This window comes from Bos indicus x Bos taurus, chromosome 16 (genome assembly GCF_003369695.1).
Source record: "Bos indicus x Bos taurus breed Angus x Brahman F1 hybrid chromosome 16, Bos_hybrid_MaternalHap_v2.0, whole genome shotgun sequence".
NCBI classification, from domain to species: Eukaryota; Metazoa; Chordata; class Mammalia; order Artiodactyla; family Bovidae; genus Bos; species Bos indicus x Bos taurus.
Genome location: NC_040091.1, coordinates 29,735,180 through 29,762,604, shown reverse-complemented (window position 1 = coordinate 29,762,604; position 27,425 = coordinate 29,735,180). Strand labels below are relative to the sequence as shown.

Genomic DNA, 27,425 nt, shown 5'->3' with positions numbered 1-27,425 from the left:
GGAAGTGGTCAAACAGGAGATGGCAAGAGTGAATATCGACATTCTAGGAATCAGTGAACTGAAATGGACTGGAATGGGTGAATTTAACTCAGATGACCATTATATCTACTACTGTGGGCAGGAATCCCTCAGGAGAAATGAAGTAGCCATCATGGTCAACAAAAGAGTCCGAAATGCAGTACCTGGATGCAATCTCAAAAACGACAGAATGATCTCTGTTCGTTTCCAAGGCAAACCATTCAATAGCACAGTAATCCAAGTCTATGCCCCAACCAGTAATGCTAAAGAAGCTGAAGTTGAACAGTTCTAATGAAGACCTATAAGACCTTTTAGAACTAACACCCAAAAAAGATGTCCTTTTCATTATAGGGGACTGGAATGCAAAAGTAGGAAGTCAAGAAAAACCTGGGATAACACGCATTTTTGGCCTTGGAATATGGAATGAAGCAGGGCGAAGACTAATAGAGTTTTGCCAAGAAAATGCACTGGTCATAGCAAACATCCTCTTCCAACAACACAAGAGAAGACTCTACACATGGACATCACCAGATGGTCAACAACGAAATCAGATTGATTATATTCTTTGCAGCCAAAGATGGAGAAGCTCTATACAGTCAGCAAAAACAAGACCAGGAGCTGACTGTGGCTCAGACCATGAACTCCTTATTGCCAAATTCAGACGTAAATTGAAGAAAGTAGGGAAAACCACTGGACCATTCAGGTATGACCTAAACCAAATCCCTTATGAATATACAGTGGAAGTGAGAAATAGATTTAAGGGCCTAGATCTGATAGGTAAGAGTGCCTGATGAACTATGGACTGAGGTTCGTGACACTGTACAGGAGACAGGGATCAAGACGATCCCCGTGGAAAAGAAATGCAAAAAAGCAAAATGGCTGCCTGGGGAGGCCTTACAAATAGCTGTGAAAAGAAGAGAAGCGAAAAGCAAAGGAGAAAAGGAAAGATATAAGCATCTGAATGCAGAGTTCCAAAGAATAGCAAGAAGAGATAAGAAAGCCTTCTTCAGTGATCAGTGCAAAGAAATAGAGGAAAACAATAGAATGGGAAAGACTAGAGATCTCTTCAAGAAAATCAGAGATACCAAAGGAACATTTCATGCAAAGATGGGCTCGATAAAGGACAGAAATGGTATGGACCTAACAGAAGCAGAAGATATTAAGAAGAGATGGCAAGAATACACAGAAGAACTGTACAAAAAAGATCTTCACGAACCAGATAATCACGATGGTGTGATCACTGACCTAGAGCCAGACATCCTGGAATGTGAAGTCAAGTGGGCCTTAGAAAGCATCACTATGAACAAAGCTAGTGGACGTGATAGAATTCCAGTTAAGCTATTCCAAATCCTGAAAGATGATGCTGTGAAAGTCCTGCACTCAATATGCCAGCAAATCTGGAAAACTCAGCAGTGGCCACAGGACTGGAAAAGGTCAGTTTTCATTCCAATCCCAACGAAAGGCAATGCCAAAGAATGTTCCAACTACCGCACAATTGCACTCATCTCACACGCTAGTAAAGTAATGCTCAAAATTCTCCAAGCCAGGCTTCAGCAATATGTGAACCGTGAACTGCCTGATGTTCAAGCTGGTTTTAGAAAAGGCAGAGGAACCAGAGATCAAATTGCCAACATTTGCTGGATCATGGAAAAAGCAAGGGAGTTCCAGAAAAACATCTATTTCTGCTTTATTGACTATGCCAAAACCTTTGACTGTGTGGATCACAATAAACTGTGGAAAATTGTGAAAGAGATGGGAATACCAGACCACCTGATCTGCCTCTTGAGAAATTTGTATGCAGGTCAGGAAGCAACAGTTAGAACTGGACATGAAACAACAGACTGGTTCCAAATAGGAAAAGGAGTACATCAAGGCTGTATATTACCACCCTGTTTATTTAACTTATATGCAGAGTACATCATGAGAAACGCTGGACTGGAAGAAACACAAGCTGGAATCAAGATTGCCGGGAGAAATATCAGTAACCTCAGATATGCAGATGACACCACCCTTATGGCAGAAAGTGAAGAGGAACTCAAAAGCCTCTTGATGAAAGTGAAAGTGGAGAGTGAAAAAGTTGGCTTAAAGCTCAACATTCAGAAAACTAAGATCATGGCATCTGGTCCCATCACTTCTTGGGAAATAGATGGGGAAACAGTGGAAACAGTGGCTGACTTTATTTTTCTGGGCTCCAAAATCACTGCAGATGGTGACTGCAGCCATGAAATCAGAAGACGCTTACTCCTTGGAAGGAAAGTTATGACCAACCTAGATAGCATATTCAAAAGCAGAGACATTCCTTTGCCAACAAAGGTTCGTCTAGTCAAGGCTATGGTTTTTCCAGTGGTCATGTATGGATGTGAGAGTTGGACTGTGAGGAAGGCTGAGCGCCGAAGAATTGATGCTTTTGAACTGTGGTGTTGGAGAAGACTCTTGAGAGTCCCTTGGAATGCAAGGAGATCTAACCAGTCCATTCTGAAGTAGATCAGCCCTAGGATTTCTTTGGAAGGAATGATGCTAAAGCTGAAACTCCAATAGTTTGGCCACCTCATGTGAAGAGTTGACTCATTGGAAAAGACTCTGATGCTGGGAGGGATTGGGGGCAGGAGAAGAAGGGGACGACACAGGATGAGATGGCTGGATGGCATCACTGATTTGATGGACGTGAGTCTGAGTGAACTCCAGGAGTTGGTGATGGACAGGGAGGCCTGGAGTGCTGCGATTCATGGGGTCGCAAATAGTCGGACACGACTGAGCGACTGATCTGATCTTATTGTAATAAAGAAAAATGAACTATAATATCCCAGGATATTCAATGAAAATGTGCTCAAGTAGGTAGAAATTATTACATATGTAGTTGTAGATGTAATATACTTACATATAAGACCACTCTAAGCGGGTTCTGCTTTTTTTTCTTCCACATTAAAGGAATCACAATATATGTTTATTATTATTTATCTTACAAATCAAATAAATAAATTTTCAGCAATATTATTTTACCTGCAGCAAACTTTCCACGAAGCACAGATTCTAATGTTATTTCGTCTTCTCCAAGGGCTTGGATAGTCACTTCTGGGAACTGCAGAAGACCACTTGTCACCTGCGCCGTTAGGTCTCGCATACTTCCACTGCAAATAATTTTTAAAGTAAAATTATTATATATTTGTACCATAAGACATTTCATTATCTCTATCCAGAAGGAGAAAAAGAAAAGAAAAAGAAAATGATACCATACAAAAGTAAATAAACGGAAACTAAAATCTGATTATGAAATACATATTATGTGCTCCAAGTCTGGGATATTCTCTAAGAAAGTATTTCCCAAACAGCCTGAGGAGAGTAAAGATTCATTAAGCCAGATGTCCTAAGGATATACATGAATGCTACACAGGTTCTTTGAAGACTGGGTTCAATGCAATTAGTCCTATTGCTACATTCACTCTCAATAAGCACTTCACACACAAAACAGGAAAAAAATGATATTGTTTTAGAAAAGTTACCACCACAGTAAAAGAGGAGAAAGTCCAGGAAAAATGCCAAACTCACAGTAACCTCAGGAATTGAGTGTGGTATATGTCTTTAACTGGATAGGAAAAAAAAAATTGTCTTTCATTTCCAGTATATAAAAGACTAGAAAGTCCTAAATGACTTTCCCACTGTAAACAAGAAAAAATGATGGCTGAACTATAAAAGTATCTTTTTGAATGATTACTGGCAAGTCCAAATGTAGAAACAGTAGGAATTTTGCAAGATATATAAGCTGGCTTGGATCTTGATGATTAGCTACTAAATACAGTCCTGGTGACCCTAATCTTGTTTTGAGCATCCTGAGGTCCACAGAAAAAAAACCTTAGGGCTAACAAAGCCAATGGAAGCTAAGGGCCTCCCGCGCCCCTCCCTGCAACCCCATTAAACTCCATAGGGCTGTGTCATCAGTATATAGGTGAGTGATAGAAACACTCTGTGCAGGAGAGAGAGCAGTTCATTTTGACCACAACTGAAAGTTTCTACACACAAAAGAGAAAAATTCCCTTCATACAAATTAGTAGCCAGAATTCAAGGCATGGTACCAGAAAATACTCTGGTGAAAAATATCATATAAAGCAGTCTCAGGTTGGTAATGCTCCAAGCAACCCACAGAAACTACCAAATATTTTCTGGAATCTCAAGAGTTCTCAAAGATGAAGTTTCACAGAAAATGAACTTACAGTCAAAATAACAAAACAAGGATATCATGATCAATAGCAAGCAGAATTAACCTATCAAAGACTTCATTCAGATACTGAAATAAGAGAATAAAAAATAGGTATGTTTAATAGGTTTAAAGAAACCAAAGATTTAGCTTGCTAATGAGGAATAAACTAAAAATTACAATGAAAATTGGTCAAACAATTTGGGGAACAGGGGAAGAATTGCTGGAATGAAAAATGAAATAAGTAAAATTTAGAACTCAAGGGGGGAAAAACCTCAATGGAGCAGTGAGAATGTAGCAGCTACAAAGCAACAATATGGACCAACATCAACATATATTAAAAGTAGAGGAAACACATGCAGAATTACACTTACAACTGAGCTATTAGGGAAGCCCTACATAAAGTTTAAAAGACTGCAAAACTAAACAAAATATTGCCTAAGAATACAAACTCATGTAGCAAAACTGAATAAAACAAAAGATATCATAAACACAAAGTGAGAGGAAAGAAAGGGGACTGGAATGGAGAGGAATACATAAGGGACTTCAAGTAATTAACTTTCTTTTTCTAAAACGTGGTAGTGAGCACATAGGTATTCTTTGTACCATGCTTCTTTGTTATTTACAAAAATATGTGTGCCCACTCAATAAATAATTATTTTGTACCTACTTAAGTCAACACTGGGCTGGCAGAAGCACAAGCTGGAATCAAGATTGTTGGGAGAAATATCAATAACCTCAGATATGCAGATGACACCACCCTTATGGCAGAAAGTGAAGAGGAACTCAAAAGCCTCTTGATGAAAGTGAAAGAGGAGAGAGAAAAAGTTGGCTTAAAATTCAACATTCACAAAACTAAGATCATGGCATCTGGTCCCATCACTTCATGGGAAATAGATGGGGAAACAGTGGAAACAGTGTCAGACTTTATTTTTGGGGGCTCCAAAATCACTGCAGATGGCGACTGCAGCCATGAAATTAAAAGACTCTGACTCCTTGGAAGGAAAGTTATGACCAACCTAGATAGCATATTCAAAAGCAGAGACATCACTTTGCCAACAAAGGTCCATCTAGTCAAGGCTATGGTTTTTCCAGTAGTCATGTATGGATTTGAGAGTTGGACTGTGAAGAAAGCCGAGTGCCGAAGAATTGATGCCTCTGAACTGTGGTGTTGGAGAAGACTCTTGAGAGTCCCTTGGACTGCAAGGAGATCCAACCAATCCTTTCGGAAGGAGATCAGTCCTGGGTGTTCATTGGAAGGAATGATGCTAAAGCTGAAACTCCAGTACTTTGGCCACCTCATGCAAAGAGTTGACTCACTGGAAAGGACTCTGATGCTGGGAGGGATTGGGGGCAGGAGGAGAAGGGGATGACAGAGGATGAGATGGCTGGATGGCATCACCGACTTGATGGACCTGAGTCTGAGTGAACTCCGGGAGTTGGTGATGGACAGGGAGGCCTGGCGTGCTGCAATTCATGGGGTCGCAAAGAGTCAGACATGACTGAGCGACTGAACTGAACTGAACTGAAGTGAAGTCAACAAAAACAAACTCAAAAGATATGAAAAGCTGTAGAGAGAAAATTGTAGCACAAGAGACAGAGATGAGTACTTAAAAGTTACAGACAATACAGGGGAAAAAGAATCTAATGTATGTTTATTCAGAATTCCCCAAAATATAATACTAACAGCAAGGAAGAGACAATATTCTAAAAGATGTTTCCCAGATTTGTAGAGACAAATTATCTGAAATCAGGAAGAGCAGTAAATTCTAGATCAAATAAAAAGAAGTGACTTTTCAACAACAGTGGAAGTCAGAAGTCTGGAATATCTTTAAAATTCTAAGCAAAAATGGTTGTCAACATATAATTTATATCACTGAAATGATCCCCCAAACAAATATGAAAACACATTTTTTGACAAAAACTTTAAGTTTTGCACAAACAGATCCTCCTTAAAGGGAATTCTAAAGGAAGGTTTCAGATAGAATAATGATCAAACACAACTTCTAAGATACAAAAAGAATGGTTTGTCAAAGTACTGGTAAATAGATGAACTGTAATAATTATAATATGCTAGTAATGGACAAATAGGTCACTGAAACAGGTAATTTAGACACAGAACCACAAAAATATAGATGATATTTGGATATTTCAAACCAGAGCATAAGTATGGACTATTCAATTAAAGTTACTGGGACAATCTGCTACTCATTTCCAGCAAAGAAGCTACACATTGGCAGACCAAATTTATACAAGTCATCCACACACATACTACTAAATACTCCTCTAATATCTACAAAACGAATAAAATTATATGTGTATGTGTACAGAATGAAATAATACAGAAGAAAAAAGATTAGTTAAAAAATCCATAGAATTTGAATATTCTTCAGTTTGGAAAGAAGTAAATTAAAAGGGTGAATATAGATAACCCGAGGAAAACACCGGATCAAAAAGCCTCTCATTACATACTACATACACTGGACCTCCTATCTCTTCTCCAGCAGATATTCCCAACCTAGGAATCGAATGGGTGTCTCCTGCATTGCAGGCAGATTCTTTACCAACTGAACAATCAGGAAAGCCCTGGACCTCATTAGAGTGCCATTTTCCAGGGCACTGTGCTACTTTCTTGGGAGAAAGGCATTAATGTCCAAAGGAGAGTCTCTAGCTGGAGAATGATATCAACCAGGTGTGAGTCATTTTATGAGGTACAAGGTTCCCCAGTAGGGACTACACACAATTCTAACACTCAGCCCAAGCAGTTCTCAGAAAATAAAATCAGTACTACCAAACTGAAATCTATGGCAAAACAATAGTTAACAAACATCATTAAAAGATAGGGATTCCCAGGTGGCTCAGTGGTAAAGAATCCACCGCTAATGCAGGAGATGCAGATTCAGTTCCTTGTTGGGAAGATCCCCTGGAGAAAGAAATGGCGACCCACTCCAGTATTCTTGCTTGGATAATCCATGGACAGAGGAGCCTGGAGGGCTAAAATCCATGAGGTCACAAAGAATCACAACTCAGAGACGCACAAAGAGACTGAGAGGTCGAAGAGACACAACTGAAAAACTGAGCATGCACGCATGCTTACAAGATCTTTCTTAAAAACCAAACCAAACCAAAAACTATCACCTTTAGAAAGAAATGATTGATGTGTTAAAGGAACTATCATAAATTACTACATACAGGAATTACTAAATTCCTGCCCTTTCAGTTTTTTCTTATAAAATTAATTTTCTAAAAAATAATGTTTTAATTTTATTCATTTCATAAAACTATTCTGTATGTGAAATCTTTCTAAAAAGTGACATTTACAGTCTATTTCATTTCATAAAACTAATCTCTATGAAATCTTCTATTGGTATATCTGGCTACAGCGATGTCTGAAATACAACATATTAGCACAATGGCACCCCACTCCAGTACTCTTGCCTGGAAAATCCCACGGACAGAGGAGCCTGGAAGGCTGCAGTCCATGGGGTCGAGAAGAGTCGGACACGACTGAGCGACTTCCCTTTCACTTTTCACTTTCATGCATTGGAGAAGGAAATGGCAACCCACTCCTGTTCTTGCCTGGAGAATCCCAGGGACGGGGGGAGCCTGGTAGGCTGCCGTCTCTGGGGTGGCACAGAGTCCACGACTGAAGCAACTTAGCAGTAGTAGCAGCAGCAGCAGCACATTTACTTTGACGTGATTTGTTCTTCTCTTTTTAAGTTTTGATATGGCTTCAATTTTTGTTAATGTCTTTCATTTTTATAAAATCAATAATTAAAGAATTAAAAAAATCTAAAATAAAAATAAAACTTTGAAAATACAGGCGATATTTATATAACCTAAGATGGGAAGAAGGTGCCAATCAAACTAATATTAATATTCACTTAACAATCAAGAAAATGCCATTTTGGGACTTCCCTGGTGGTCCAGTGGCAGAAAGACCCCGAGCTCCCAATGCAGAGGGCCCAAGTTAAAGACTCCTGGTCTGGGAACTATATTCCACAAGCCGCAACCAAAGACTGAAGATCCCGAGTGCCATCACTAAGACTGAGCAGAGAACAATAAAAATTAATAAAATATCACTCTTCTTAAAAAAAGAAAATGCCATGCTATATATCCTCTATCTCATCATCAGATCATCACAAGAAAGAAATCCAGGCTTCAAATATTCTAAGATAGCAACACCACATTCCTTCCAAAGTGACAGACATGACTAACCATTCCCTATGTCGCTGCTCGATGCTACCATGATACCTCAAAGCCAACATTTCCAAAATGAAACAATCTTTCTCCGTCCTCTCTACAGATTTGTTTCTATTCTTCTGTTTCTTCTCTGGGTTAATGACTCCATCACTAGGCAGAAATTTTGAGGACTTAGTTAAAACAATGATTCTTCAAAAAAACAAAGAAAACTTTCCTTGTCCAGGTTAAGTTACAATTCTGTTTGTTCCTGATGAACCTGGTACTTGCCCTATCACGGACAGCACTTATCGCACTCTGTAACTGACTCTTCGTATCCCCAACTAGAAAGTTCTTTAGGGGACAGCTCCAATCTTCCTTGCTTTAACCCTACTAGTTTCACTAGAGGGGGCAAAGAATATTGACTGACTACATAGTAAGTGGTTTATTTTTCCACCTTTACCGTGCAATACAAACTGTCAATGAAACCCACTCATTTTACAAATAAATAAATTTCTGCATCCCAGTGATTCAGTCTTTGTCAAAGACTAGACTATTGGTCTTTTGATCTCCAGTCTCCTGTTCTTTCTGGTCATTCTATAATTAGCAAGTACTTAGCCCCACTACCAATTTATGTGAAAAGAAAAAACAGATTTGAAAAGGTTACTCAGAAAGTTAATAAAACATGAGCTACAATTTTCTATTCAGGCTATAAATGCTATTTTATAGACAAAAGTCTAATCAACTACCTCAAAAAACATATTTGTTAGCATTAACTCAAAAAACTAAAAAAAAGTAATGTTCGAGATTTCCCAGTCATTAAACGTGTAATTTTTTTTATCCAAAACACATCCAAAGTATAATCAAACATAAATTAAACTATTATTACTATAACACATAGTCAGTGAAAAGTACTGTACATTCATTTGCCTCTTATATTAACATCTTATATTTACATGACATCCTAGGCTCAAGTTTAAATGCTGAAAGCATTATGTTTTCAGAAATTGATTACATCCCTGTTCTAAACATTTTAGTGCCAAAGAAAATTTTACACAAATTTAGGTATCGCCGACTCGATAGACGTGAGTTTGAGTGAACTCCAGGAGATGGTGATGGACAGGGAGGCCTGGCGTGCTGCGATTCATGGGGCTGCAAAGAGTAGGACACGACTGAGTGACTGAACTGAACTGAACTGAACTGAGGTAGAAAAGGCTATAATCTCATTGTTATGAGATTTCACCTCTGATGGCCTTTTATAACCTTGATTTAAAAGAATTTAATGGTAAACTGAAGTGAATACATTTTTCCTATTAAACTTGAAACCAAAATCATTTCTCTAGAGCTAAAACCTTCAAAATTCCAAACACTTTGGGTAGCTTTACCCAAAGTATAATCAGTGGCATGTTCATGGCCATTAAGCAAAAAAGTTCCATGATCACTGCAATTCAATCAACATTACCCTAAAAGAATTTTTGGAAGACTTTCACAAAATGATTTTAAAACTCATCTGACAGGTGCACAATAATCAATTTTTTTTAATGAAATATAATAAACGTTCATTTCTCAGACTAGATGTATTTTCTGTTACGCTCTTTTTAATTAAAAAAAAAACACAAGTATTATGATGTAGAAGAAACGGCTCAGTCATAATATTCAAGAATAGAATTGTCATTTCCATTCCCAATATATTCTCCCACCTTAAAAAAAACAAAGAAACAAAATATATGAAAACAAGTTGTTCAGAAACAGGACAATAGGTAGCACAGAGAAGAAAAACAAAATGACCTCTAGGACTGTCCCACGTTACTGTGTATAGAGAATCCAGGACACAGAGCTGAGAGGGAACCCAAATGAGGCCCAAGGGTCTCCCTGAACTGAAACAGGGTTGAGAACTCCAAAGGTGGCTAGAATTCACAGGGTAGAGGAACTGTAGTACAAAGGGCCACACAAAGAACTCCAGGGGTCTGCAGTGGGGTCCCCTGAATCTTCATGTGACTAGCATAAGCGTAGAAGCAAAGTACCAAAGACCAGGGAAATGATCCAGAGACACTGGAAATGATCCACAAAATGGCCACAGGCCCAGGTATAACTCCAGAGTGGGGGGAAAAAACCTAACACATGGGCACTGAGTAGAGTACTCAGAAAGGTATTGACTGCTTCAGTAGTGGGGAGAAAAATCAGGCCCTGTTTAAAGGCTGTTTTGGTCTAAAACAAGCAAGCCTCAAAAGAATAAAACTGTTCCCAAGAAACTCAGCTGCATCCCCAAACAAAGCTCAAGAATATATCAATGACTGCAAAAACATCCAGTACTCAGGAAAATAAAATTCACAGTGTCTGCCAATTGAAAAATGGCAGACATCCAAAGAAACAGCAAAATACGACCCTTTCCCCCTTTAGTGGGGGGGTGGGGCGAGGAGAATCGAAACAGACTTAGAAATCACACAGAAGTTAGAATTACTGGATAAGAAACGCAAATCAGTTGGTTATTCTAGCTAGAGTCCCTACATCCAACAAGATAGAGCAAAGCATGAACACATTAAGGAAAGATGTGGAAGATATCAAAAGTCTAAATCAAATTTCTAGCAATGAGAAAATACACTGGATGGGATTAACAGATTAGACACAGAAAGTATTAGTTAACTTAAACACTCATAGTGGAAACTACAATGAAGCACAGTAAGAAAAAAAGACTGGGGTGAGGAGAGAAAGGAGAGAGCATCAGTAAGCTATAAGACAATCTGAGTGACCTAATACATGTGTTAGGAATCTCCAAAGGGAGAAGACAGAAATATCTGGAAAACTAATGGCCAAACTCTTCCTCAATTTGATCAAAACCATGACCTACAAAACCACCTAGAACTAGCAAGAAAAAAAGATGCCCTTTATATCATAGGAGACTGGAATGCAAAAGCAGTAAGTCAAGAGATACCTGGAGTAACAGGCAGGTTTGGCCTTGGAGTACAAAATGAAGCAGGGCAAAGGCTAACAGAGTTTTGCCAAGAGAACTCACTGGTCATAGCAAACACCCTCTTCGAACAACACAAGAGACAACTCTACACACAGACATCACCAGATGGTCAATACTGAAATCAGATTGATCATATTATTTACAGCCGAAGATGGACAAGCTATATAGTGTCAGCAGAAACAAGACTGGGAGCTAACTGTGGCTCAGATCATGAACTCCTTATTGCAAAATTCAGACTTAAATTGAAGAAAGTAAGGAAAACCACTAGAACATTCAGATATGACCTAAATCAAATCCCTTATACAGTGGAAGTGACAAATACATTCAAGGGACTAGATCTGATAGACAGAGTGCCTGAAGAACTATGGATGGAGGTTCGTGACACCATATAGGTGGTGGTGATCAAGACCATCCCCAAGGAAAAAAAATGCAAAAAGGCAAAATGTTTGTCTGAGGAGGCTTTACAGATAGCTGAGAAAAGAAGAGATGCAAAAGGCAAAGGAGAAAAGGAAAGATATACCCATCTGAATGAAGAATTCCAAAGAATAGCAAGGAGAGATAAGAAAGCCTTCCTTGGTGATCAATGCAAAGAAATAGAGGAAAACAAAAGAATGGGAAAGACTAGAGCTCTTTTCACAGAGAAGTCACTGGCAACCCACGCCAGTACTCTTGCCTGGAAACTCCCATGGACGGAGGAGCCTAGTAGGCTGCAGTCCATTGGATCGCTGGGAGTTGGACAAGACTGAGCAACTTCACTTTCATGCATTGGAGAAGGAAATGGCGACCTACTCCAGTGTTCTTGCCTGGAGAATCCCAGGGATGGAGGAGCCTGGTGGGCTGCTGTCTATGGGGGTCGCAGAGTCGGACACGACTGACGTGACTTAGCAGCGGCAGCAGAGTTCTCTTCAAGAAAATCAGAGATACCAACAGAATATTTCATGCGAAGATGGGCACAATAAAGGACAGAAACAGTATGGACCTAACAGAAGCAGAAGATATTAAGAGGTGGCAAGAATACACAGAAGAACTATCCAAAACAAATCTTAATGATCAAGATAACCACAATGGTATGATCACTAACCTAGAGCCAGACATCCTGGAATGCGAAGTCAAGTGGGCCTTAGGAAGCATCACTACAAACAAAGCTAGTGGAGGTGATGGAATTCCAATTGAGCTATTTCAAATCCTAAAAGATGGTGAAAGTGCTTCACTCAATATGACAACAAATTTGGAAAACTCAGCAGTGGCCACAGGACTGGAAAAGGTCAGTTTTCATTCCAATCCCAAAGAAAGGCAATGCCAAAGAATGTTCAAACTACCACACAGTTGCGCCAATCTCACATGCTAGCCAAGTGATGCTCAAAATTCTCCAAGCCAGGCTTTAACGGTACATGATCCATGAACTTCCAGATGTTCAAGCTGGATTTAGAAAAGCCAGAGGACCCAGAGATCAAATTGCCAACATCCACTGGATCATGGAAAAAGCAAGAGAGTTTCAGAAAAACATCTACTTCTGCTTTATTGACTACACCAAAGCCTTTGACTGTGTGGATCACAATAAACTGTGGATAATTCTTAAAGAGATGAGAATTATCTGCCTTACCTTACCTGCCTCCTGAGAAATCTGTATGCAGGTCAAGATGCAACAGTTAGAACCAGACATGGAATAACAGACTGGTTCCAAATTGGGAAAGGAGTACATCAACGTTGTATACTGTCACCCTGATTGTTTAACTCATATACAGGGTACATCATGTGAACTGCCGGGCTGGATGAAGCACAAGCTGGAAACAAAATTGCCGGGAGAAATAGCAACAACCTCAGATACGGAAATGACACCACTCTTAATGGCAGAAAGCAAAAAGGAACTAAAGAGCCTCTTGATGAAAGTTAAAGAGGACACTGAAAAAGCTGGCTTAAAACTCAACATTCAGAAAACTAAGATTATGGCATCTGGTCCCATCACTTCATGGCAAGCAGATAGGGAAACAATAGCAACAGTGACAGACTTTATTTTCTTGGGCTCCAAAATCACTGCAGAAGGAAAGCTTGCTCCTTGGAAGAAAAGCTATGACAAACCTACACAGCATATTAAAAAGCAAAGACATTACTTTGCCAACAAAGTCCATCTAGTTAAAGCTACGCTTTTTTCCAGTAGTCATGTATGGATGTGAGAGTTGGCCCATAAAGAAAGCTGAGCGCCGAAGAATTGATGCTTTTGAACTGTGGTGTTGGAAAAGACTCTTGAGAGTCCTGTGGACTGCAAGGAGATCAAACCAGTCAATCCTAAAGGAAATCAGTCCTGAATATTCATTGGAAGGCTGATGCTGAAGCTTCAATATTCTGGCCACCTGATACAAACAACTGACTCATTAGAAAAGACCCTGATGCTGGGAAAGACTGAAGGCAGAAGGGGACGACAGAGGACTAGATGTTTGGATGGAATCAATGACTCGATGGACATGAGTTTGAGCAAACTCCCGGACTTGGTGATGGACAGGGAAGCCTGGCATGCTGCAGTCCATGGGGTTCACAAAGAGTCGGACATGACTGAAAACTGAACAAAGCAACAAATCAAAAAGGTCAGTAAACCTCCAGCATGTGAAACATGAAGAAACTCCACCAAGATTCATCCTAATCAGGGGACAAAGAAAAAATCTTAAAGTAGTACACTGCAGAGGAACAAAGATAATTCAAAGAAGTCTCATTGAAAACATCGAAAGCAAGGACAGTGGAGTAATGTATTTTAAGTTGTGAAAAAAGCAAGTTGTGAATCTAGAATTCTATATCCAGTGAAACTATCTTTTAAAAATGAAGGTAAAATAAAGACCTTTTGGACATAGGAGCATTGAGGAGATCATCACCAGCAGATCTGCACCACAAGGAATGTTAAAAGAATTCTTTCAGGCAGAAGCAAAATGCTGCCAGACAGAAACCTGTATCTACGTAAAAAAATACAGACCACCAAAAACGGTCAAAACACTTTTCTTCCTTATTTTTAAATCTCTTTAAAAGACAATCATCAAAAAAGAAAATATAAGACAATCATCTAAAAGACAATCATCAAAAAAAAAGACAATCATCTATTTAAAGCAGGAGTTCATAACATATTTATAATACAAGGGAGACAAACGACAAAACAGCAGAAAGGCCTAGAGAGGAACATGTTGCTACAAGGTTCTTATACTATAAATACTATGTTGATTAAAGACAGACTGTAATCATTTAAAGATGTACACTAGAAACCTTAAAATAACCACTAAACACACACACACACACACACATGGAAATAAGTATAAGCCAATGAAAGATAAAATATCATTATAAAAATAAAATCCAAAAGATAATATAAAAAGAGAAAGAACAAATGGCTAAGTGGGAAAAGAATCTGAAATAGACACGTGTAACTGAATCACTGTGCTACACACCTGAAACTAACACAACACTGTTAATCAACTATGAGTCAGTGAAAGTCGCTCAGTCCTGTCCGACTCTGCGACCCCATGGACTCATCTGCCATGCTCCTCTGTCCATGGAATTCTCCATGCCAGAATACTGGAGTGGGAAGCCATTCCCTTCTCCAGGTGATTTTCCCTACCCAGGGATCGAACTCAGGTCTCCCGCATAGCAGGCAGATTCTTTACTGTCTGAGCCACCAGGGAAGCAATCAACTATATCCCAATATATTAAAAAAAGAAAAGAAAAATGAGACAAAAAAAATAGGAAGATGGTAGACTGAAACCTAACCATATTACATCACTAGTTACATTAACAAAATGACATTAATATTCTAGTTAAAAAGCAAAGATCAGTCAGATTGGATTTAAAAAAAATAAGACCAAGTTTAAATAAAAAGCCTAGATAGGTTAAAAGTAAATAACGGAAGACGTATCATGCTAACATTAATGAAAAAAAACAGAAGCAACTTAATAACACCAAAGTAGAATTCAGAGCAAAAAATATTATCAGGAATAAAGAGGGTCATTTCCTGACAACAAAGTGGTCAATTGTGACACAAAAGGAGTTCAAAAAAACGTTCACTGAAAGAAAAAGTTTTCCAAATTTAGAAGTTAGCCTTTGAATCGGTAATAGGTTTCTACGATGGCTCAGTGGTAAAGAATCAACCTGTAACACAGGAGATACAGGAGACTTGGGTTCAATCCCTGGGTTGGGAGGATTCCCTGGCCAAGTCAATGACAACCCACTCCAACATTCTTGCCTGGAAAATTCCATGGACAGAGGAGCCTGGCAGGCTACAGTCCACGGGGTTGAAAGAGTCGGACACAACGGAGCACACGAGCATTTTGAAAATACAGGGCAAAAACTGGTTTTGGCTTCAGGACCTTTCAGATACTGAATTTATAGTGTGAATTTTTAACATTTTAAGCACACTAAAGAGAACTTCTAAAAAGTATATTAGAAAGAACATCCTATATAAAGACATCTATGTCTATATGTGTGTGTATATATATATATATATATCTTCATAAAAACACATCAAGCAGCTATGTTTAGTACTGTACAAAATTAGGTAGAGTCCTAGCCTTGATGACATAATATTGCCAACCTCTAAAAAGTACTTTACGAACTTTCAACTTCTTCCAAGTTCTAGACAAGCAGAGCAGGAACACTGTGCCTAATGTCAATGAAAATTTTGTTTATTTTCTTGATAAAGCACAGATGGATTGTCATTCCCTTCTCAAAAACCTCCAATGACTCCTCTACTGCATATGAAGACTGACATCTTCAGCCACAGGTAATCAAAGTCTTCCACAATCTGGCAGGGTCAGCCTATCTTCACAGGTTTGTCTCCCCAAGGCCCTTCCTTCACTAGCATATTCATTCTTCTATTTAAGCGGTTCCGTCCTCCATCTCCATCTGCCAAAGCCCCACACATCATTTAACGACGAGATTCCCAGTGTGGTCGGGGTAAATCAATCCTTTCCTATTTAATCTCATTTCTGAGCTCATTCCTTTCCACATTTATGTTAGCAATCCTAAAAATGATTTTTGAAATCCACTATTTGTATTTGTCAGTCTTCCCCAGAACACTATGAATTCCCAAAAAGCAAAAATCATATCTTACTCCTGTGATTTCCAGAGGGTCACAATGCCTTACAACAGGTCCTAAACATGTCATAAATTACTATGTTAAGATACTAGCAAGGCAAGAATTGACATGTTGAATAACAAAATCAATTTTAAAAAACTCAATATTCTTGAAACCCAACGAAAAAACAACCCAATTAAAAAATGGCCAAAGATATTGACACTTCATTAACAAAGATATACAGATGGCAAATAGGCACATGAAAAGATGTTCCACATCTTATGTCATCAGGAAAATGCATATTCAAACAATGATGTACCACTACATACTTAGCAGAATGACCAAAATCACTGACAACAATCAAACACTGGTGGGAATGTAGAGTAACAGGAATTCTCATTCACTGATGCTGGGAGTGCAAACTGGTCCAATGCCACTTTGGAAGACAACTGGGCAGTTTCTTACAAAACTAAACATATTTTTACCCTAAGATCCAGCAATCATGCTCCCTGGTATTTACCCAAAGGAGTTAGGTAAAACTTATATAAAACACAAAAACCTGCACACGGATATTTTTATTAATAATTGCCAAAACCTGGAAATAATCAAAATGTACTTTAGTAGGTGAATGGATAAATAGTGGTACATCCAAACAATGGAATATTATGCAGTGCTGAAAAGAAAATGAGTTATCAAGCAAAGAAAAAGACTTGGAAAAAGCTTAAATTCTAATTATAAAGTGAAGAAAGTCAATCTGAAGCCTGATTCCAATTATAGGACAATTGTGAAAAAGGTAAAACTATGAGACAAAAAGATCAGTGGTTGCCAGGGGTTAACAGAGACTGAGGGAAATACAGGGGAGCACAGAGGATTTCTAGGGTGGTGAAAACTACCCTGAATGATGAACTACTATAATGGTAGATACATGCCATTATACATTTCCAAATCCAGACAATTTATACCAACAAGGGTGAAGAGTAAGGTAAACTAGGGACTTTGGGTGATGATGTGTTAATACAGGTTCATCAATTGTAACAAATGTTCCAGTCTCCTAAGGGATCCTGATAATGGGGAAATTTATGCATGAACTGGAGCAGGGAAAGCAAATACTGGAAATCTCTGTGCCTTCCACTTAAAACTGCTTTAAAAAACAAAGTGTATTAAAAAGAAGAAACTCAATATTGGATCTAACTTACTTTTAAGTAAATATACATTGTTTCAATATTAAGAAGCAAAGCAAACTCTGCAAAGGTACTGGGAAAGATACTGACACAATACCAAAAATCAGCTGTGTGAAATACACTCATCCTAGAAAGCTCCTGAACTCCACCACAGAAAATAAAACTCTAAACTAGTTGTTCAATAACTGTATTGCAGCATATACTGAGCAAACATTTCTACAAAACATTCTGCATGCATTTTTACTTTTTAAAAAAGACTAAAAATTATGATATAAATGTAAACTATCCATGGACCCAGAAACTTCCAGTCTTTTAGTAGTTGTTCTTTCAAACTTAAAACAATTATCAAACATCAGCTACTTTTAAAATATTGCGTTGGGGAGGCAATACAAAGGCACAAAGATGACCTACTTCCTGACCTCAAGGAGTTTACATTCTAGGAGATACATAATAAACCAAGAAAATAAATGCTGCAGTAAAGGTATATACTCTGTGAGATCCCAGGAAAGAAGTGGGATACACAGAAATTAAAGTATATAGAAAAGACGGCATTTAAGCTAAGGAGGATCTGAAAGCTGAAAACGGCCCTATTGCCAATGCAGGAGACATAACTCCTGGTTCGATGCCCGGGTTAGGAAGAGCCCCTGGAGGAGGAAATGGTAATCCACTCCAGTATTCTGTCCTGGAGAGTCCCATGGACAGAGGAACCTGGCAGGTCCCAGTCTATGGGGTCACAAAGAGTCGGACACGGGCTGAAGTGACTGAGCACACATGCAACTTTGAAAAGGCAGAGATGGTACTCCAGGCTGAAGGACAGGGGCAAAGGAACATCAAAGCACATCTTCAAGAAAACGGGCCCAGGACTGGGGATGATTCTGGAATAGCTGAAGCATACATCTGTGAAGAGTTGAGGGTGGACAGTAGACAAGATTTATTGTTGAGACCGATGACCTCAGCAAGGGAAACGAAACTCTATTCTGAAGAAAAAAGTGAAAAATCTCCGGAAATTTTTTAAAGTTAGGAAAGAAACAAGTTTTTATTCCTTAAAATTAAAAATAAATATATGTCCATCCCAAAACTGCTGTATAACAATCTTTGAAACTTTAAATATAATTATTATTGCTGTTTGCGATTGGTGACATTTTGGAACTAGGTTATTGAAAAATCAGAATCAAAAACTACAGCACGGGGAGAATGCAGGCTTCCCATTGCGCTTTAACACACGAGCATCCCTCAAGACATTAACTTGAGCTGGGCTTGTCATCCATAGTCAAATCCTCCAAAATCAGTAAATCGATCCTAATTTCTTCTGTCCTCCCAGACTCAATCAATGAAAGAGCACTAAAACAAAGTTCTTAAAATCTACTGTCTCTTTAATTTTAAGGATAAACTGAAGTAAGTTTTCCAAGAGACCTGTATTTTATTCTAAAGGACCCAGATTCTTATCAATTACGTTCTCAAACTGCCTATCTGAAAAAACATAATGACGGCTAGTTTGAACCTCACGGGCTTATGAGAACAAATTAACCTCCCCACGTCCCCCCAAAACAGTCAACGAGTAACAAAAGTCATCGTCCTCAAGTTTCCAGGTGGCACAAGGCAAAGCAAATTAATAGCCACTCCAAGATGTACAGTTATTTTAAACCCCCTTTATCGGACCCATTCACTGCACTTTTCAAATCACCGGTCAAACTTCTCCGCCCGAGACTCATCATAGCCATGCCCGGCAGCATGCGGAGCACCCATCAACGGAACAGAGATCCAAAGTACCAGCAGGATGCCCAGGGGAGAAGCTCGCCAAGGTCTCAACCGCATCGGAAGACCGTGGGGAAGAGGCGCCGCGGTCCAGGCCCGCCCGGACAGAGTGAGGACCGAGCTGCCGGCGCGTTAGGCGCTGGGGTTGGACCCCGAGGCGCCTCTCCGCCGCCATGTGCCGCCGCTCGGCAGAGAAGGAGGTTATATAACAAACTCCCGGAGCTCTAGAGCGTGCCGCACCCGCCAACGCCCGCCTTCGTTCCCTAGCGCCGGCTCCGCGAGCCCGGCCGCCGCTGCGCGCTGAACGGCCATAAGCATGGCCTAGGCCCGGCGCGAGGAGGGCCCGGCGGGCCAGGCGCGGCGGGAGATGCCGGGCCTCGGCTCCGGGCCCAGGCCGCGCCGACCCACCCTCCGCCGCCCCGGCCCAACCCCCTGCTTCCCTTCCCCCTACCAGAGAAGGGCGGGTGACCGAGCCGCCGCGGCCGCAGAGTCCAGTGGGGCGCGCGAGGCGAGGTGCGAGCTCCTCCCGCGCGAGTCCGTCACAGCATCTCCCGGGAGACACGGCCGCCACCGGCAGGGCGCGCTCACCTCCGCCCCGGGGAAGCCGCTTGCCTCTTCGCGGGCCTCCGCCTGCGACCGCCCCGGCCAGCTCAGATCCACACACCCCCCACCCCGCGAGCGCCTTCGCCGGCTGCAGACCGGCCGACCGCTCAGCGCGTAAAACGCAGCCACTGCCCGCGCCGCGGTTCCGGGTCCTTCCCCACGCGACTCTGCTTCTGCCTCCTCCGCTCCGGCAGCGCAGGCCCGGCTTTGCGCATTACCCCCGGCAAACACACGGAGTCCCACTCACCGGGGAGGGGAGGGGAGGGGCAGGGAAGGGCGGGGAGGTGGGAGACAGGAGATCGCGGCGGGGAGACCTGAGTTCTCGCGAGGGTTCCGGCCTCGGGCGCCTGCTCTGCGGGAATTTCAAACTCTCGGCGAAAGAACGTAGAGGGAGGGAAAAGGAGGAAAGGAAGCAGGGTCTGGAAGGGCCGGGTATTTACATAAAACAGGAGCTCCCCGCCTCCAAAGAGCTAAAGGGAACAAAGACTACGAGTCCCATAATGCCTTGCGCGTTAAGCCTCTTTGGGCGCCCAGCCCTTGAGCCCAGGGCGGACTTGGGAGTGGTAGTCTGTACCCGAGGTAGGGCCCGCCTCACGATCCCTCCCAGAGTCTTCTGTGGCGGGCGAGTCGCCACGTTATCTTCTGGCTCCGCTTGCTGGCGGCCGAATGATAATCTTTGCCCTCGGTGTTTTTCATTCTCCCTGCTCCGACTTTCTGTGCCGAAAGCCCCCAAACTTTGGGGGAAAGCTTCTTCCCCCACCCCTTCTATATTTTTTAATATGCCGGCGTGCTTTCGTGGCCAGAGGTGCTCACGAGATCTAGTGTAATCTTCTAAATCAAAAATTTACCCCAAATCAGTGTTGCATATTTGGTCACCCTGGGGTTTCATTGTGGAATTTCTTTTATTTATGGTTAATATCTTTGAAGTTGACGGGCTTCCCTGGTGTCTCAGTGGCAAAGAATCCGCCTGCAATGCAGGAGGGACGGGTTGGATCCCTGAGTTGGGAAGATCCCCTGGAGAAGGAAACGACAACCTCCACCTGTATTCTTGCCTGGGAAATCCCATGGACAGTAACTACACGGTGGGCTACAGTCTATGGGGGTTGCAGAAGAGTTGGACACGACTTAGTGACTAAGCACACAGGATCTTTGACGTTAATCCCAGCACCACACACTTTTCAAACAAACGTGGAATATAACCATAATGAAAGTGAAAATAATAATAAATAAGAAAAATAATAAAACGGGAGATAGGGGTAGGATTCTAGCAAGCCACTTTTGTTTTAATCAGGAAAGTTTATCCTTTTCTGTTATCCTTTCCCATATGATTTTTGTCAAAGTTTGTCTTTTAGAAATGTAATATTCTTTTTTCCCCACATTTTTTTCTCTTTATTGACAGCGATCTCTAAAAGTAACAGGCGTGTGTGCTAAGTAAGTCGCTTCAGTCGTGTCCGACTCTGTGCGACCCTATAAACTGCAGCCGGCCAGGCAGGAGTGGGTTGCTGTGCCCTCCTCCAGGGGATCTTCCCCACCCAGGGATGGAACCCAGGTCTCCAGCATTACAGGCGGATTCTTTATCCACTGGATCCTCAGAAACATAGTGGTTTACAAAAGGTACTGGCTAAGTTGTGGCAGAGAAAAAGTTAAAGAGGTTTTTGATTGTTTGTCTTAACTATTTTAAATAGACTTCTTCAAACAGAAACTGCTCTGCAGTCAGCTGTGCGAATTCATGTCCTTGCCTTGCTCTCCATTTTATACTTCCTTTCCTTGGCACCATTTTATCCTCAATTCATAGGTGTTGTACTTCTCTATAATCTGAAGAGGTAGATTCTCAACTCCAGAATGCTGGTAGAGCAAGGATGACTTAGAGGTTCAATGGATTCCTTAGACAAGCATTTTATTACCAGTTGTAAAATTCAAAATCATCATAACTTATCCAAACTGAGTTTCTAAAACTATCCTTCAGATTTCAATCTTTCTTTCCATAATTACTGACAGAATGCTGGCATGGTTTCTGTACAGTTGTGTGTAATCTGGACCAATCCTACCTGTCCTGTTTTATTTCCCTGCATAGTTCCTGAGAATCTTTTCTTCACTTCCCTGCAAACATGTTTCTGCTTCTCAGTATCTTCCACTGAAAATGGTCCAGCTAAGACTCTTTTCTCACAAAATCTTCGCAACTTCAGCCCATATTAATCACTAAAAACTTGTGCTGAAAATATGCTGTGTGTATTATTTTATATCTGTTTCCCCTTTTGTCTCTGATTCCATCCATCCACCCAATGCCCCCATCTCTTAGCTACACTGAAAACAGACTGGATCTTATACTTTTTTCAAATGCTTCCCTCATAACTATTAGCTCTTTTATTTCAATTGCTTTGTAAACTGAATTTCTACTTTAAAGGTCTCATTCATTCATCTTTTTTCGGTCATTTAATCATATGCCAAGGACTTCCCTGGAGGCCCAGTGATTAAGACTTCACACTTTCAATGCAGGGGGCAGGGGTTCAATCCCTGGTCATGGAACTAAAATCCCACACGTCCTGAGCCTCAACCAAAAAGTTAAAGGAAAAAGCACATGCCAAATTGTTTTAGTTTCAAAAGATGCTAATAAGTATTAAAATATAAACAAAAACCTGGGTTTGGTAGTCAGATGAGGAAAAGATAGAATTAAATTAAACATTTCTTTTACATAATACCTCACTGCCTTTAATATGTTCAGCATTTCCCAAAGTTACTTGACTGTGGCATGAATCCATCTATACTTGTGGAACATTTTGTCTCATCAGTGTTCCACAGAATGGACTGGTAAACACGGCTTCCAAGCTTCCTCTTACTGGAGGAAGCACTGTGTAGTGGAAAGAACATGGTTATTTGAAACCAGACAAACTCAAGTTTTAATCCATTTCACTACTTTCTTGAAACATGACTTTAATGGAATTGCTTCACTCTCTCGGCCTGTTTTCTCGCCTGAAAAGAAAGGCTGTTACTTATTTTCCTTTCAGAGCTGTTGCAAAGATTAGAGGGAAGTATGTGCCCCACTCAAAACTTCATTCCCTTTCTATCTATATGATCAGTTGTTAGTTATTTTGGTAAAAGTCTTAGAAAATGGTAATAACTAGTGTGGACGCTTCCATTTGGAATGTTTTATTCAAGAGCTATTTCACTACCAATCCAGCACCCTGGTAGGAACAGACAGCCATCTGATCTCAGAGAACTTAGAACCTCATTGAAGTGCTCTGAATTAGAACTCGTTTGTTTTGCAAAGTAATAGGGAAAAAAAACATGATATTTTAGCAGCAACAACAAAGCGGAGCTTGTCTGTCTCAGACAGTGGCAATGCCTCTGTCCTGATAGCTATGTTTTCATCATTTTTGTGGAGATTGTTGGTTATAGCAAGCAGTACTGGTTCCAAATAGGAAAGGGAGTACGTCAAGGCTGTATATTGTCACCCTGCTTATTTAACTTACATGCAGAGTACATCATGAGAAATGCTGGACTGGAAGAAACACAAGCTGGAATCAAGATTGCCGGGAGAAATATCAATAACCTCAGATATGCAGATGGCACCACCCTTATGGCAGAAAGGGGAGAGGAACTAAAAAGCCTCTTGATGAAAGTGAAAGTGGAGAGTGAAAAAGTTGGCTTAAAGCTCAACATTCAGAAAACGAAGATCATGGCATCCGGTCCCATTACTTCATGGTAAATAGACGGGGAAACAGTGTCAGACTTTATTTCTGGGGACTCCAAAATCACTGCAGATGGTGATTGCAGCCATGAAATTAAAAGATGCTTACTCCTTGGAAGGAAAGTTATGACCAACCTAGATAGCATATTCAAAAGCAGAGACATTACTTTGCCAACAAAGGTCCGTCTAGTCAAGGCTATGGTTTTTCCAGTGATCATGTATGGATGTGAGAATTGGACTATGAAGAAGGCTGAGCGCCGAAGAATTGATGCTTTTGAACTGTGGTGTTGGAGAAGACTCTTGAGAGTCCCTTGGACTGCAAGGAGATCCAACCAGTCCATTCTGAAGGAGATCAGCCCTGGGATTTCTTTGGAAGGAATGATGCTAAAGCTGAAACTCCAGTACTTTGGCCACCTCATGTGAAGAGTTAACTCATTGGAAAAGACTCTGATGCTTGGAGGGTTTGGGGGCAGGAGCAGAAGGGGACGACAGAGGATGAGATGGCATCCTGGATGGCATCACCGACTCGATGGACGTGAGTCTGAGTGAACTCCGGAAGTTGGTGATGGACAGGGAGGCCTGGTGTGCTTCGATTCATGGGGTCGAAAAGAGTCAGACACGACTGAGCAACTGAACTGAACTGAACCCCAACCTTGATTTTTCCAATTGACAATAGGATTGGTGATGAAGAGTCACGTTTTGTGATGGAATAGTGACCAGCATCTAAATAAATGCAAAAATAATTATTTAGTGAATGACTATATATTTATTGATTTCACCATTCCAAAAGCAAAATATATACAATATTTTGATCAAAAAGGACCCTACAGATTTTCTAGGTTAAACATCTTGCTCTAAGGAAGGGGGAAACAGATTTGTCAAATGATTTTGGGATGGATTTTGTTTTGTTTAAAAAAGTAGACATCGAATCAAATCTATAGTTGTAAAGAAAAGCAATGTAAATATTTTCTTTCTTTAAAATATAGTCTTTGTGCACTTGAAAAAAATTGTTTTTCATGAATGGTACCCCCCAAAAGTCATAGATTTTCTTCCAATGAACACTAGTAATATTTGCATAAACATGGTACTGAAATTTAATTTCTTCTTAAAAATTGTTTCCCTTTCTACCTCTCCCTTTCTTTTAAAGCTACTTTAAATTCTGTATGTTTTAATTAAAGCTATCATGGTTATGGTTTCTCTGTTTCTTAACCCCAAAGACCGCTATTAGTGATGGATCCTGAAATTCTGCTGGGTGAGCTACAGGTTGTGTGCTTACAAATCACTGCATTTTTCATTTTCAATCTTTGATTCCTCAAGACTCATGCTTGCCTTTGAGCATTGTTATACCAAATTATAGGGGGCACAAAGTGATTTTTATGCTTCTTTTAGTCAACGGTGTTGTAAGTATTGCTCATGAGTCACAAATTTTCCACTTGCCTGAAGCTTCCTGCCTCTAAAGAAGCCGTGTTAAAAGTTGACTCTGCGGTGTTGGAAAAGTGATGGAAATGCAAACAGTCAAGTCTGATACCCTACTGAGGGAATAGGTCACCCATTTTAATACATGTTTTGTGCCTCTTTTATAGGTGGATTCTCAGCCGTATCTTTTCTTGTAAGTTTATTTTAATCCCATTGAATTTGCATGTGCTATGTTAACTGTGATGTTTACATGGTGCTGGGTAAATTTTCAAGGCATTTTAAATTTTTAGTTGAAACAATATCTCTACATGGTTTAAATGATAAACTATGGGGATTTTTTTCCCCTTTTTCCTTTTCTATCTTTACTCCTTCTTGGGTCCTCTGTATGGCATTTTAATAAATTTTAGTAGACTTGTTGGATTTTATTAAAGAAAAGCATAGGTGACATGGTATTCATTTTTCACCGTGAAATGCCTGAAAACTAAAACAAGATGTCAACTGGGATGCCCTAAGAGGAAAATCAGCAGTGGAATGCCCGGAATAAAGTTCAGCATGCCCAAGAGCATTCTTCTCCAAATAAGTTTGCAAATAAGTTTAGCGACTAAGTTTGACTGTCAAAGATCTGTAGGATTTAGGAGTGAATTATTTATTAGCAGACCGCATAATTCTTATTTAGCGAAGAAAACAATATAGAACTTTAATGAAACCAAAATTGCATCTTTAAGAATCCAAATTGTATTTCTCAAGTGGTATTTTTCAGAATAGTTTTATTTTATTTCAGTTCCCCATCATGTCTTCATGTATTTGTTCATCCATCAAATACTTATCGAATGCTTTGGGCTAGTCTTTACTTAAGGCACTGGGAATAGAGATCTTGGTAAGACCATTATCTGTGTCTCAGCAATGAAATCAGGACAACATATTTAAATGGCAAATTACTCTTTGTTTGAAGTATTTTTTATTAAAAATCCTTTAAAATCAAAGAGAACTACAACCCTTTCTTTTTTTTGGCCGACCATGCAGTGCAGCATGCAGGATCTTAGTTCCCCAACCAGGGATCCAACCCTCACCCCCTACAGTGGAAGCAGAGATTCTTAACTCTGGATCCCCAAGGAAGTCCCTAACTCTTTTTGATGCATCTTATTGATAATTATGATGAATGCTCAGTTCAGCATACTAGTCTGTCATAGGAATATTCTAGTTTCATATTCTGGTTTTGGTCAAGCAGATATTCACTAGAATTGGTTGGGTCACAGACTTATTTCCTGGAGTTGGATGAAAGACACTTTGAAAGAAGGCCTGGTTAAAAAAAAAAAAATCCTCCTGTCAATGCAGGAAATGTAGGTTCAACCCGCATTTCTTCTGGGTCAGGAAGATCCCCTGGAGGAGGAAATGGCAACCCACTCCAGTATTCTTCCCTGGAAAATTCCATGGACAGAGGAGCCTGGAAGGCTACAGTCCATAGGGTCTCAAAGATTTGGACATGACTAAGCAGCCTGCATGACATGGGTTACATTTGGAGTGTTTTTGAATGACCCCTCTATAATCTCTCAGATTTCTTTTGTTCTTCTGATTCTGCATTCTCTTATTTTAAAGAGTCTAAATTTAAAGTTAGGTAACTACTCTTCATTACCTTTGTCACAGATTGTGGACATGAAAGTTTAGTACAGTCGGTAAATTTCAGATATTAATTATAATACAGTGAGTGCTTTGGTTAAGAGTGAATGACGAGGCACAACCTCATTACCTATGTTCCCCCAGCACTTATGCTTCTGTATTGTAAGGAGGTTCTTAGAGTCTTTTTGGTGATTAGTGCAGCAATCAATTATGTAATCTTTTAATTCTATCTCAGACACACATACATCACCTCATCAATGGACCAGCTTTTGGAAAAATAGACACTTGGTAAATCTTTAATAAATAAGTCTGAGGAGCTGTCCCTTCAGCAGGGTAGACTGTGGAAATCAGGTAGGGATGGACACACCAGAACTACTGTGTAAGAATTCTTGTCTTATTGAATTACTGTGTTCAGAGATTAGAAAAGAAGACCAACTGTCTTTCAGTTTGAAGGTCATGAAGATTTCAAACAGCGAAACACAGTCCTACTAATACTGTAAGACTTAGATGGAGTCACGTTGCAGGAACATTAAAGGACAAAGTGATGTGTGAAAAACAACTCTGGCCTACTTGGGTATAATTCCAGCTGATTTGGAAACCAGTTGTTATGTAGACGAAATTTCAGTAAGTCGTTTGATGACAGTTGGAGTTCCTTAAAAACCCAGTGCCTTTGTTCAAAATCATTTCCTTCCTTTGCTACTTCTGCTAGCACATTCCAAACCGGCAAAATATCAACCTCCTAGAGAAGAGGAGAT

General features: G+C 40.2%; 1 protein-coding gene across 5 annotated transcripts in view; it reads right to left on the bottom strand.

Annotated features, from left to right (window-relative positions):
• Positions 1 to 20,280, bottom strand: part of AHCTF1 (AT-hook containing transcription factor 1) — a 97,335-nt gene extending 77,055 nt beyond the window's left edge. Inside the window, exons 1-2 of one of the 5 annotated variants that reach the window (XR_003514894.1) lie at positions 19,798 to 19,924; positions 3,019 to 3,146 (exon numbers count right to left, since the gene is read on the bottom strand). Coding sequence is in view for 4 of the 5 variants with exons in the window: in XM_027564660.1 (XP_027420461.1) it covers positions 3,019 to 3,139 (121 nt within the window). In the remaining variant the exon portion in view is untranslated. Of the gene's footprint in view, positions 1 to 3,018; positions 3,147 to 19,361; positions 19,457 to 19,797; positions 20,173 to 20,263 lie in introns of those variants that run through there. The other 4 variants (XM_027564660.1, XM_027564657.1, XM_027564659.1 and 1 more) reach the window with 4 other exon arrangements.
• Positions 20,281 to 27,425: the final 7,145 nt, after the last annotated feature.